The sequence below is a fragment of the Heterodontus francisci genome, chromosome 6, assembly GCF_036365525.1.
Source record: "Heterodontus francisci isolate sHetFra1 chromosome 6, sHetFra1.hap1, whole genome shotgun sequence".
In the NCBI taxonomy this organism is placed as follows: Eukaryota; Metazoa; Chordata; class Chondrichthyes; order Heterodontiformes; family Heterodontidae; genus Heterodontus; species Heterodontus francisci.
In genome coordinates this window covers 9,936,598-9,949,129 of record NC_090376.1, presented here as the reverse complement: position 1 = coordinate 9,949,129, position 12,532 = coordinate 9,936,598, and the positions used below count along the sequence as shown (strand labels likewise).

Below are 12,532 nucleotides of genomic sequence, written 5' to 3'. Positions count from 1 at the left end.
GTGTTGGAAGCAGTTCAGAGAAGGTTTACTGGACTAATACCTGGAATGGGCGGGTTGTCTTATGAGGAAAGGTTGGACAAACTAGGCTTGTATCCGCTGGAGTTTAGAAGAGTAAGAGGCAACTTGATAGAAACACAAGATCCTGAGGGATCTTGACAGGGTGGATGTGGAAAGGATGTTTCCCCTTGTAGGAGAATCTAGAACTAGGGGTCGCTGTTTAAAAATAAGGGGTCACCCATTTAAAACAGAGATGAGGAGAAATTCTTTCTCTGAGGGTCGTGAATCTTTGGAACTCTCTTCCTTAAAAGGCAGTCGAAGAGGAGTCTTTGAATATTTTTAAGGCAGAGGTAGATAGATTCTTGATAAGCAAGGGGTGGAAGGTTATCGGGGGGAGGCGGGAATGTGGAGTCGAGGTTACAATCAAATCAGCCATGATCTTATCGAATGGTGGAGCAGGCTCAAGGGGCCGAGTGGCCTACTCCTGTTCCTGCTTTGTACGTATGTTTCTTTTTCATTTGTTTCGTTTATCACTTATAAAAATTTCGGCAATTGATTCTCGACTATCAGAAGAACCTTCTCCAATCGGGTAACAGTTTGATTGCTTTCTAATTAACGCTGGGAGGGTGGGGCTGAGAAAGGGTGGATGTGCTGGGCGAGTAGTGGAGGGAACATGCCGGTTGGAAACAGGTGGTCATCTGATGACACCTCCCCAAATATGCCAATCAGAGCTGGCAATCCTAGCCCCAGAAATGGCACCCACCACACTCATGCCTGCTGCAATTCTCTCTCTAGTTCTCTGCCTGGTCAGGCACACTGCCAGTTTCAGACCATCTCAAAACCATTATAAGCATCCCTTGGATGGTCCATCTGAGGCTCTTAACTCTCCAATTTTTCCTTTTTTCCCCCTCATTCTCTCTATATCAATCGTATTCCTTTCCTCCTTATTGGAAAATGCTGAGATGCCTGCCTGCCTTCCTGCACATGAGGAACACTGAATAAATGGAAGCTTGTCACAATATTTTGTTTAAACCTTTGTTTTTATGAACCATCTCATTGGAAATAGGTAATTTTAGTGGATCAGCATTAGAATGTGTCCATCTGCTGTCTGACAGAGGTAACAACTAACAGAGAGGTCCAAGGTGCAGTCACATGGATCTTTAAGGGTGGAGTGCAAATAGAAATAGCCATAAGATCATGGGTTTTATATACAAGGGCACTGAGAACAAATGGACGTTATGCTAAATTTAAATAGATTGGCTAGAGAAAAACGTACAGTCCAGACAACAGGTAATAACAAAGTAATGGAAAGGATATAGTAATGATTCAGTAAAATGGTACCAGAACAAAAGACCGGCCAAAGAAAGTGAAAGGCCATTGACCTAAAACGTTAATCCTACTTCTCTCTCCACAAGATGCTGCCTAACCTACTGAGTGTTTCCTGCAATTTCTGTTTTTGGTAAAGAAATTGAGGTTATTTTGACAGGAAAAGAGCTTGAGGTTTGCAAATGATGAAAGGTTTCAAATGATTGCTTGCACTGTTTGGCAAAACAGCAACAAGGGGGCAAAGACGCAGAATTATCACTGCAAAATCAAAGTGGGGGTGGGGTGGGGGAAGAGAAGGGGGAGTTTGAAGATGGTGAAAAAAAAAACTAAGAATTCTTGGCATATGCAATGCTATTGTTACGAACAGGTGAGAAAGGGGTCTAGGAATTCCCTCTCAGCCTTTTCCTGGTTTGACCATAACAGGGTTTAATTTTTACAAATACAGTATTTTAGTTTCCCCACAGTGAATCCTTATTCACTGCTCTCCAATTGTAGTGGCAAAGAAACCAACCAGACAGATTTTCTTATGCGATAAACGACACAGGTAGAGACAGAAGAGGAGAAAAGTTTGAAGCAATGGCTGGAGTTTATTTACTGTTTTGAGTTCAATGTAGAGTCTTTGATTGCAGTTAAATCTTGCCATTTCGTTGGGGCCCAGTGCACACTTCCAAACTTGTTTCGATGTAGGAGTCTTCTCCCTTGAGGTTTAAGTGGCTTCAGTGGATCTGGAAATTCATGAGAGTGGGAAAACCAGGAGAGACCTTCCTTCTCATCTTCAAGTTGCAGTCTTTGTCTTCCACCTGTTCTGTGAACACAATTCAAAAACCCTGGGCCAGCAGGTTAGTCATGTGACTAGTTCTTATTTAATAAACTCTGCGTTTTTGTGGATTCCTTTCAACTTAGCAGACACCCACAGTGGCAGCTGGGGAGGAGGGGAGGGGGGGAGGGGGGCGGAGGAGAATGGAATGCTGGCTTGTTACCCATTCAGTGTCTGGTGATCAAAATCCATTTGGGTTAATTGGATTAGGGAACAATTCCATTGTCTCTCCAGGCAGCTGTCTCTTGGCATGCAAATGTTCCAAAGCACTGCTGTTATCTCTTTAAACAAGTCATCTTTTCAGTATAGCAACAGTTTAAAATTCATGTTCATATGACAAAATTAATATGCCTCATTTGTGGCAGGTGAGGTCTCCATGACACTATACAAGCGGTTATTGAGGGCGAGTGGCAAGACTATATCGTATCATTTAAAAGAGGATTGAACAAGGAAGGGACAAATATAAAACATATAGTGAAACAGAATTACAGCAAATAGTGAGTAGTGAGACTTTGGAATTCTCTGCCTCAAAAGGTGGTGGAGGCGGGGTCATTGAATATTTTTAATGGGGAAGTAGATTGATTCCCTTGCCCAACAAGAATCTAAGGTTATCGGGGGTAGATGGGAGTGAGGAATTAAAGACACACATCAGCCATGATCTTACTGAATGGCGGAGCAGGCTGATTGGCCTACTTCTGCACCTAATGCGTATGGTCGTGTAGTGTCCCTTAGGGAAGGAAATCTGCCATCCTTGCCCCAAGTCTGGCCTACGTGACTCCAGACCCACAGCAACGTGGTTGATTCTCAACAGCCCTCTGAAATGGCCGAGTAAGCCACTCCGTTGTATTGAAGACAACTTACCACCTTCTCAAGGGAAATAAGGGATGGGCAATAAATGCTGGGCTTGCCAGCGATGTCCACATCCTGTGAATGAATAAAGTGCCCAAAAGCAATATGGTTGACTTTTAATTTCCCCTTTGAAGCTGCCTGACAAGCAACTCAAGGTGGGCAGTGATGCCTACATCCTGAAACCGAATGTGTTAAAAATTGAGGAACTACACAAGATTTGGTAAAACAGTATTTTATTCCATTTTGCTTACCAGGATTATTTTCATTGACACTTGAATCATTAGCAAGTATGTGAATACGAGTTGCAAATGATTACAGCCTTTTACTGCTTGCAGTTGGAGTAACTATTTAAATAAACTGCTGTATTTTTTTCTTTAATAAATAGAAATTAAAAAAGGTAAAAAGGAAGAGAAGGGGGCATGTAGCTACAAATTGTCCAGCAGTGATTTTTGGCAAAATTGCCAGTGTAATGGAATGGTCAAACTTCACCAAGCAAATATTGTACTTGTTCTGCACATCATTCCATTGTCTTTAAATTTGCAAACAATTCAAATCAATACATAATCATCACTACAAAGGGTGCACAAATCAGTTCATGACCGCTGCAAAACCTCCACATGACTCAGGGTTTCACGCTTCCCCCAAGCATCAAATAGCAGCGTGGCACCACTTCAGCACATTACCTGAGGCTGCACACTGTGGTTCTGCAGTGTTTCTGTCTACATGATACAAAGACGAGCAAGTGACTTTGTATTCCAGCTTGTACGAACGACCCAAACAGCCTGTGGTTCCCACAACCATCTCGCATCCTGAGACCAGCTCTGTTTCCCCCTCACTCTCACTGGTACAAAGTGGACCCAAGTACGTGAATGAAGTCTACCCTAACTGAGCCTCAGCTTGATGAGATTTTGTTCAAACACATGCTTTGAGCGTATGTTCAGAAGCTACTTTAAAAAAAAACAGTGATAGCATGAGGAAGGACAGCTTTGGTAGCATGGCGCCCAGACGAAGGGCTGGGCAATCTGGAATTGGTTAGGTTGCCTCAATGGGCTCAGTCAGGGAACATGAAATTGCCAAACCATCATTAGCTATCTGCCATTGGGTTTTTCTTTGTAGAGGGATAGGGGAAAGAGAAGGGCGGAGGGAGAACGTTTCAAGTGTCTTAACTAAAATAACTGCGTAAGATCCAAGGAAACTCAGTAATGTCATGCCAGGAAGTTAATCACCAGCCTGTAGATCAAGACATCAAAATAGCTAATTTTATATTGTGCAAGTCTAGGATGGCTAACTGGAATTCAAGATCAATCCCCAGGGCGTTGCTGTGAGCAATCCTGTTGAAAATGGAAGTATTAAATAAATGGCGTATTTTATTCATTTTTTTTGAACACTCTTGTATTTTAGTTATGAAAATATTGCAGATTGTTTGAGGGGGGATAAAAGAGAAGGAAGAAAGTCTGTTTGACAAGCAGTCATTAATCATCTACATCAGGTAATGGGGAGTCTGCTTTCTTTTCAATTGGTCATGAAAAGGCAGTGTACTGAGGATGGACCTGTCGAGTGACCACTGGCAGGAACTTTGGCAGTTGGAGGTCATCTGATGAAATCTCCCAAATACATCCAACCAGATTTGGCGATCCTGGGCAAGACCCACACTGGAGTCGCTAGCTCAGGGGCACAGGCCTGGTAAAACCGGTGAGGAAACTTCAGCTAGAATCAGTGCTGGAATAACTCAGTTAAATAACACCAATAACAGGTCAGATTTTGAATTGGCACAGATTTGGAAACGTGTGATGCTTAATGTGATTTAAATCACAATAGTGCAGTGCTCCCTCAGTACTGGCACTGGAAGCATCAGCCTAGATATTTGTGCTCAGGTTTATGCGAAGAATGAACGAGTAAGCTGTGAAGGGCTGACTCCCCAGTATGCCATTTCCTCTGTGAACTAGCAAATCCCATTGGTTTTGTTCTCGTCACGCTTTTGGTGCCAAAAAAGATATTTTGAAAAATTAATACCATGCATTAAATGGAAACTCAGAAGTGAAGGTGACTGTTGCTTGATGTGATAGGTCATGTGATAAATATATATTATATATTAGACAGAGGGAGAGATTTACCAGACTAGTAATCACAGTGGAATCGAGCCTCGCAGCCCAGTCTTTCTACTGCATACAACAGGAAGCTTCAAGCACCATTAAGTATGGAAGGAAATTATGCCACTTGGACAACAAAAAGTTGAGAAATGTTCCATCAGAAATCAAGTTTTTATATACATGGCATAAATTAGACCACATGATGTTTATCATCCAAAAGTATCCCTGAATGGTCAGAGTTTTTAATATTTATGATCCCAGTAAGTGGCAGCTTAACTGCTGTAACTGATGCAAACGAAAAAAGATATGAAGTACACAGGCGACACACAATAAACCAAAAGAAAACCACCAGAGAAATGACAAGAATACACAGGTAGAGGCACAACACCAGTCTAGATGTGAGATTTCTTATCCTCTGGTTATCTACAACTCTGTGGGAAGTGGTGGGAAAAGAAAGCATGTCTAAATATTAGACCTCGGCTATTCACCTTTTAATTTCCTAATTTGGTTGTAATCATACCTTTCATTCTTTACAATAGTTTACTGAAAATAGGGGATGGAGCTAAAAATGACAAACTTAATGATAGCGAGGGAAAAGGTTAGAAGTGCTGGGATTTTGAACTATTTTCCACTCTTTATACCTCAGTGAATACCACTGAATGCCAGTATGCCTCTTGCTGGTAATTTTGGGCTATATGCCTAATTTCACTATAAACTAGGTTAAGACTAGATTGTGGCTCCACCATACACCTTAACGCTAACACCAGCGACACTCTACTCAGTTTCAACACCAGGCACCCCGATGGCTTCTTTGAACTAACTGTGTCAACATGTGCTAAATTGTCAGTAGTTTCTGTGCTGTACATCCATTATGGAATGGGTTAACAATGGCCAAAACCTCTTTCAATTGGGACCTAAAGATCAGTAGGAAAAGCAGCGTTATCCAAATTGTATCCTTGGAACCATCCCGTCTCCAACCATCACGTGTTACAATTGACGAAAATGCTATGATTTCAGACTTCGGTGACAAAGTACTGGACTAGGTTTATGTGGAAGTATAGGATGTAGCAGTTCGGATGGCACAAAGCACAAAACCAAAGCCTGAGAATTTTACCAAGGTTACATCAAATCCTCAGACAAAATGCAAGTCTGCTACTCCTCGTCATGTACATCAATGCCTCCTTACGGATGCAGTGGCCAGCAAATGCCTGTGATAACACTTGTCTGATGACATGGTTCAATCAGAACTGAACGATGCAGGGAATATCAGTGGGTAGGTTATAGCTTTTAATTACAATTGCTGAGAAAACTATTCCATGCTAGCAGCTAGCTTCTTACCTTATTCGATAGATGGTTGCCTTAACTGTGGGACATTGTTATCGGTCACATTAGTTTTGTAATCCTAAGCATTACTTGGTGGGTGGATGGGAGTGGTTGCTTTGAACAGATTTATCACTTTGTGCAGATAGGTGATTGTAGTTCAAGTGGAGGCAGGAATATGGACTGTACTCATTTGGTAGAAGAGTTGGTGTTTATGCATTGTTTCTAGCATGTGTAAAGCCAAGCTCAAAGTTGATCTCCAGTCCAGGAAGTATGGATTGCATCTGAACACCAGTTTGAGCACCACTGCCCCCAGGGGAGATTGTTAGGATAAGCTACTAGTCACCCTGGTTAACCCCCAATGGACGACCTGAAGCATCAATGAATGAAACAAAGTAAGTGTTGAAGAGACTGGTGTGGCCTTTAAGATATATGAAAATAAAATGTTTACACACCAACATTGGAACTGCTAGACTAGATGAAGTCAACAGAAAGAGCTCACTTCGAGTCCCTGCCTTACTTAAAACAAAAACATACAAAGGCCATTATGGAGATGCAGAGCCATTTAAACTCGTGAAACCGTCGGCTGAGGAACTAGCTCACTGAAATACAACCTGCAGAGCTCATGATACGGTTTCATATTGATTTAAACTGCCTGAGGAAATAGTAGGCAACCTGGAGGCCTCAATCATCTATGGTGCAAGACAGAAGGTGGAAGTCATGGCTTTCCCCAAGGCAAGGGGCACATTACAACAGTACTGAAACAGAAGTAAGTGCATTTATACCACCAATATCCACTTTTTAAAAAAAATAATTAAAGGCCCACATTTGCAAATCAATGCTCTGCTAAATGGTCACTCTCCACAATGGGTCTTATATGCACAATTTCAGTTACTTTAAGAGTAGTTGTCAAGAGGAGTCCAGGTACTTGCCCACAGACAGAAACCAGCCCTCCATCCTCCCACAGAACCACGTTGTTTTATTTTAACATTGTTCTCTGACCTGCTGCATGGAAGCTAGGATAACCCGCCTAATAGAATTCCTTGTGGTCACTCCAAGAATGGGGAGCACTAATTCGCAACTCATTCCCCAACTCCTTCAACGGGGCAGGCGACAAATAATCCTGAGCACATGCAGCAACCTGGCTCCCAAGGGCTGTGCATTGGAGAGGAGAATGGTGGTACACATTACCTCCAGGCCATATTATGAACACTGCTGCTAGAAAGTATTGGTGGAGAATGGGGAAGAGATTACAATTCATAGATTGTACAAGTAATACTTCATTGCAATCATTAGTTTAATTCTCCATACTGGGTCAACTTTTTGGTCACCTCCTCTGCATCTTCAGTGACTTTTCTTTTAGCTTTGACTGTTCTTAAAGTGAGGTGTGGGGGAAAGAAACAACTTAAATTGATCCATTTCTCTGTATGAAGTAATAGGAGCTATTAATATTGAATAAAGAATGCCCTTGATATCTGAGCAAGCTTACTCCAGTGTACCCTAACCCCAGCTGCTCCTACATACTGTGCAGATCAAATCCAACTAGACAAAATAAATAACTTTTTTTAAACGAATTATAATTGTAAAAAGGAAGAGTGCCAGAAAAAATGAATGCTTTCCATCTATATACCTTATGAGTAGATAGTATTCTTTTATTATGTCCAACTTTGATAGGCAGGAGTGCTGGATTCAATGCCACCTGTACAGATGGATTGGCAGCAGTGCTAAACTCAAGGCCACCTGGGCAACACAGGTAGGCAGCAGTGCTGGATTCAATGCCACCTGGGCAACACAGGTGGGCAGCAGTGCTGAACTGAATGCACCCATACAACACAGGTAGACATAAGCCCCAGGGCAGTGCATCCGTAAGCTACAGAAGCAGAGGAACAATTTCGTAAACTTGTACTAAAATGAAAACCTCTACACTATAAAACATAGGGTCTTTTAAATATATTTCAGAGATTAACCTTGGAAGAAATTTAATTGTTTTTGGAAGTGAAGGAGGAAAGGAAAATGAATAGGAGCTCACATCAATGAAGTTATTGAATGACCAATCATCATTCACCTACAACCTCTAAATTATCTGTTGACTGCACTTTCCCTGCATTCAGTTTATAGACAGATCATGGGCTGTGAAGGGTAGCGGTTCAGACTAAAATCAAACAGCTAAACGGTACCTGAGACTGCACAATATGTAGTCAAAAAATAGCAAATATAGGTAGGCAGTATACAGCAACTTAAAATCAAACTATATTTACTTGGTGCTTTGAGCTACTCAGTAGAAACACTGTCACTCTCAGCAAAATGGTTCCTGCCAAGTTACTGATTTTTAAACTTACAAATACCTTCAATCTAGTTCAGTAGGAAAGCTTAAACATCTTACTTATCTGAACGGTCTGATTATTACAGGGAACCTCATCACAAGAATCTGGCAAGCTTCCGACTTAAAGGAGAAACTCAAGGGATTCAGAAACTTCACATCATTTCAAAGCAACTCTATTCTGTAACATCATTGCACATATTCTGTTTGGCAAACATGGGAGGTCACAATCTATCTGCTTCAGTAAAGGGGATTCATTCCCTGCTCCCAAACCATCATCCCCTCCCCCCAGGCAGCACCACCCCCCCACCCCTCCACCCCACTCCGAAAGGAGAAAATCAAATTCTGGAGTTATCGGGAATTGACTGATTCCATTTGGTTGGGAAGGGTGGGGGAGCTTACAAGTCTGGCAACATATGACGGCTGGGTGATGCAAACATGCAGCCATGGATGGCATGAAGTCAATCTGCAAAACCATGATCTAGGTACATTTGCTCTGCCCTCCTTTCTTAACAGACTGGATCTCAGTCTGAAAGCCCAGTATCTGCACTGTTCCAGATTTTGATTCTTATCTGTTTTCTCCCCATCTCACCATGAGAATAGCAACAACGCCCATAATTTCATCTCCACAAATCATCTCAAAAAGAAGTGCAATTTGGTCTTCCATTCCAGTCCATGTCTCTTTGTTCTGTCTTAGTATGCCTATGACCAAGAGCGTGTCTCACTTGTCCGACCCCTTGCGATGACGGCGGAAAGTCGAGACGTTCTCGTTCAGTGCGCAGATCCTCCTGGAGAACTCCTCAAACCCTTCGGCATCGAGCTCCCCCAGAACTTGGTCATCACTCTCCACCGCCACGGCGTGATCCACGGGAATGCAGAATCCTTCCAGTTGCTCGTCTGAACTGAAGCCCGTGGCTTCCATTCCTATGATCTCCTCTGCCCGCTCCACAGAGCAGAAGATGCTGGCACCCATAGGGTGGCATAAGTCACCTGACTGCAGGCTACTGGTGCTTCCCGTGTGCGCTTTGGACAAAGTCATTCCATTCACCTTGGAGGATAGCTCAGTGATAACCTCCTGCGGCTGGGCTGCTTCATAAACAATGCCATTTTCATTGCTGTGCACTCCGTTTTTAAAGCTGTCGCACACAGCCTTCTCCTGGTCTCCATCTTTTGAAGGAGTCATCTGAAACTTCTAGTGGTGAAGAGGTTCGCACTTGGCTGCCATCTTTTGGTTGTGCCTCGAGGGTATATAGCGCGAGTCATTGCTGCATTGTAGCTCGGGGGCAGATCATCTTCAGAACTCCCATGTGACTGCCTCCAAGCCCTGTCTGGGGACGCAACCCCCCTACTGTGAAAAGGCATATCTGAACCTGCAGATGTGGTAGCTGTTTGCCTTCGAGGCACAGGAATGGCACTGGATAGAGGTCGATCACTTCATAAGAGGGAGAAAAAAAAAGAGTATTAACTTAGAATGCATAACATATACCAGGATATAGTTTCTCTATACTAAACACAACTGCAACTTGCATTTATTGATCAACTTTAACTTATTAAAACATCCCAAGGCACTTCACAGGAGCATTATCAAACAAAATTTGATATCAAGGCACATGAGATATTAAAATAAAAGCAAAATACTGCGGATGCTGGAAATCTGAAATAAAAATAAGAAATGCTGGAACCACTCAGCAGGTCTGGCAGCATCTGTGAAAAGAGAAGCAGAGTTAACGTTTCGGGTCACTGAAGCGTTAACTCTGCTTCTCTTTTCACAGATGCTGCCAGACCTGCTGAGTGGTTCCAGCAATTTCTTGTTTTTATTACATGAAATATTAAGGTAGGCTTGGCCAAACAGCAAGGTTTTAATAAGTGTTTTAAAAGGGAAGACAGAAAGGTAGAGGAACATTGGGGTTCAGGCAGGAAATTCTAGGGATTATGCTTGGCTAAACGCGAGCGAGAGGGGGAGGGGCGGAGAGAGAGCGAGCGAGGGGGGGGCGGGTCGGAGAAGCGATGCGAGCGAGGGGCGGAAGAGAGAAAGAGAGAGGGGGGCAGAGAGAGGGGGCAGAGAGAGGGGGGCAGAGAGAGGGGGGCAGAGAGAGCGGGGCAGAGAGAGCGGGGCAGAGAGAGCGGGGCAGAGAGAGCGGGGCAGAGGAGAGGGCAGAGAGAGAGGGGCAGAGAGAGAGGGCAGAGAGAGAGGGGCAGAGAGAGAGGGGCAGAGAGAGAGGGGCAGAGAGAGAGGGCAGAGAGAGAGGGGCAGAGAGAGAGGGGCAGAGAGAGAGGGGCAGAGAGAGAGGGGCAGAGAGAGAGGGCAGAGAGAGAGGGGGCAGAGAGAGAGGGGCAGAGAGAGGGAGGCAGAGAGAGGGAGGCAAGAGAGAGGGAGGCAGAGAGAGGGAGGCAGAGAGAGGAGAGCAGAGAGAGGAGCAGAGAGAGGGAGGCAGAGAGAGGGAGGCAGAGAGAGGAGAGAGAGAGGGGCAGAGAGAGAGAGAGAGAGGGGCAGAGAGAGAGGAGAGGGAGGGGCAGAGAGAGAGGAGGGAGGGGCAGAGAGAGAGAGGGAGAGGGGCAGAGAGAGAGGGAGGGAGGGGCAGAGAGAGAGGGAGGGAGGGGCAGAGAGAGTGGGAGGGAGGGGCAGAGAGAGAGGAGGGAGGGGCCAGAGAGAGAGAGAGGAGGGGCAGAGAGAGAGAGGGAGGGCAGAGAGAGGAGGGGGCAGAGAGAGAGAGGGAGGGGCAGAGAGAGAGAGGAGGGGCAGAGAGAGAGAGGGAGGGGCAGAGAGAGAGAGGGAGGGCAGAGAGAGAGAGGGAGAGGGGCAGAGAGAGAGAGGGAGAAGGGGCAGAGAGAGAGAGGGAGAGGGCAGAGAGAGAGAGAGAGAGAGGGGCAGAGAGAGAGTGAGAGGAGAGGGGCAGAGAGAGAGGGAGGGAGGGGCAGAGAGAGAGGGAGGGAGGGGCAGAGAGAGGAGGGAGGGGCAGAGAGAGAGGGAGGGAGGGCAGAGAGAGAGGGAGGGAGGGGCAGAGGAGAGAGGGAGGAGGGCAGAGAGAGAGGGAGGGAGGGGCAGAGAGAGAGAGGGAGGGGCAGAGAGAGAGAGGGAGGGGCAGAGAGAGAGAGGGAGGGCAGAGAGAGAGAGGGAGGGAGGCAGAGAGTGAGAGAGGGAGGGAGGGGCAGAGAGAGAGAGGGAGGGGCAGAGAGAGAGAGGGAGGGGCAGAGAGAGAGAGGGAGGGCAGTGAGAGAGGTGGGCAGAGAGAGGATGGAGGGGGCAGAGTGAGAGAGGAGGAGGGAGGGGCAGAGAGAGGGGAGGGAGGGGCAGAGAGAGAGGGAGGGAGGGGCAGAGAGAGGGGAGGGAGGGGCAGAGAGAGAGGAGGGAGGGCAGAGAGAGAGGAGGAGGGGCAGAGAGAGAGAGAGGGAGGGGGCAGAGAGTGAGAGAGGGAGGGGCAGAGAGAGAGAGAGGGAGGGGCAGAGAGAGAGAGAGGGAGGGGCAGAGAGAGAGAGAGGGAGGGCAGAGAGAGAGAGAGGGAGGGGCAGAGAGAGAGAGAGGGAGAGGGCAGAGGAGCAGAGAGACGGAGAGGAGGGCAGGAGAGAGGAGGGAGGGGCAGAGAGAGAGAGGGAGAGGGCAGAGAGAGAGAGAGGGAGGGGCAGAGAGAGAGGAGGGAGGGGCAGAGAGAGAGGAGGGAGGGGCAGAGAGAGTGAGAGGAGAGGAGGGGGCAAGAGAGAGAGAGAGGGAGGGGCAGAGAGAGAGAGAGGGAGGGGCAGAGAGAGAGAGAGAGGGAGGGGCAGAGAGAGAGAGAGAGGGAGGGGCAGAGAGAGAGAGAGGGGAGGGACAGAGAA

General features: G+C 45.8%; 1 protein-coding gene across 1 annotated transcript in view; it reads right to left on the bottom strand.

Moving 5' to 3' along the window:
* Positions 1-3,205: 3,205 nt before the first annotated feature.
* uvrag (UV radiation resistance associated gene) overlaps positions 3,206-12,532 on the bottom strand; it is a 381,920-nt gene continuing 372,593 nt past the window's right edge. Inside the window, 3 exon segments of the mRNA XM_068033092.1 lie at positions 3,206-9,890; positions 9,892-9,966; positions 9,968-10,151. Coding sequence (XP_067889193.1) covers positions 9,441-9,890; positions 9,892-9,966; positions 9,968-10,151 — 709 coding nt within the window. The 3' untranslated portion in view covers positions 3,206-9,440.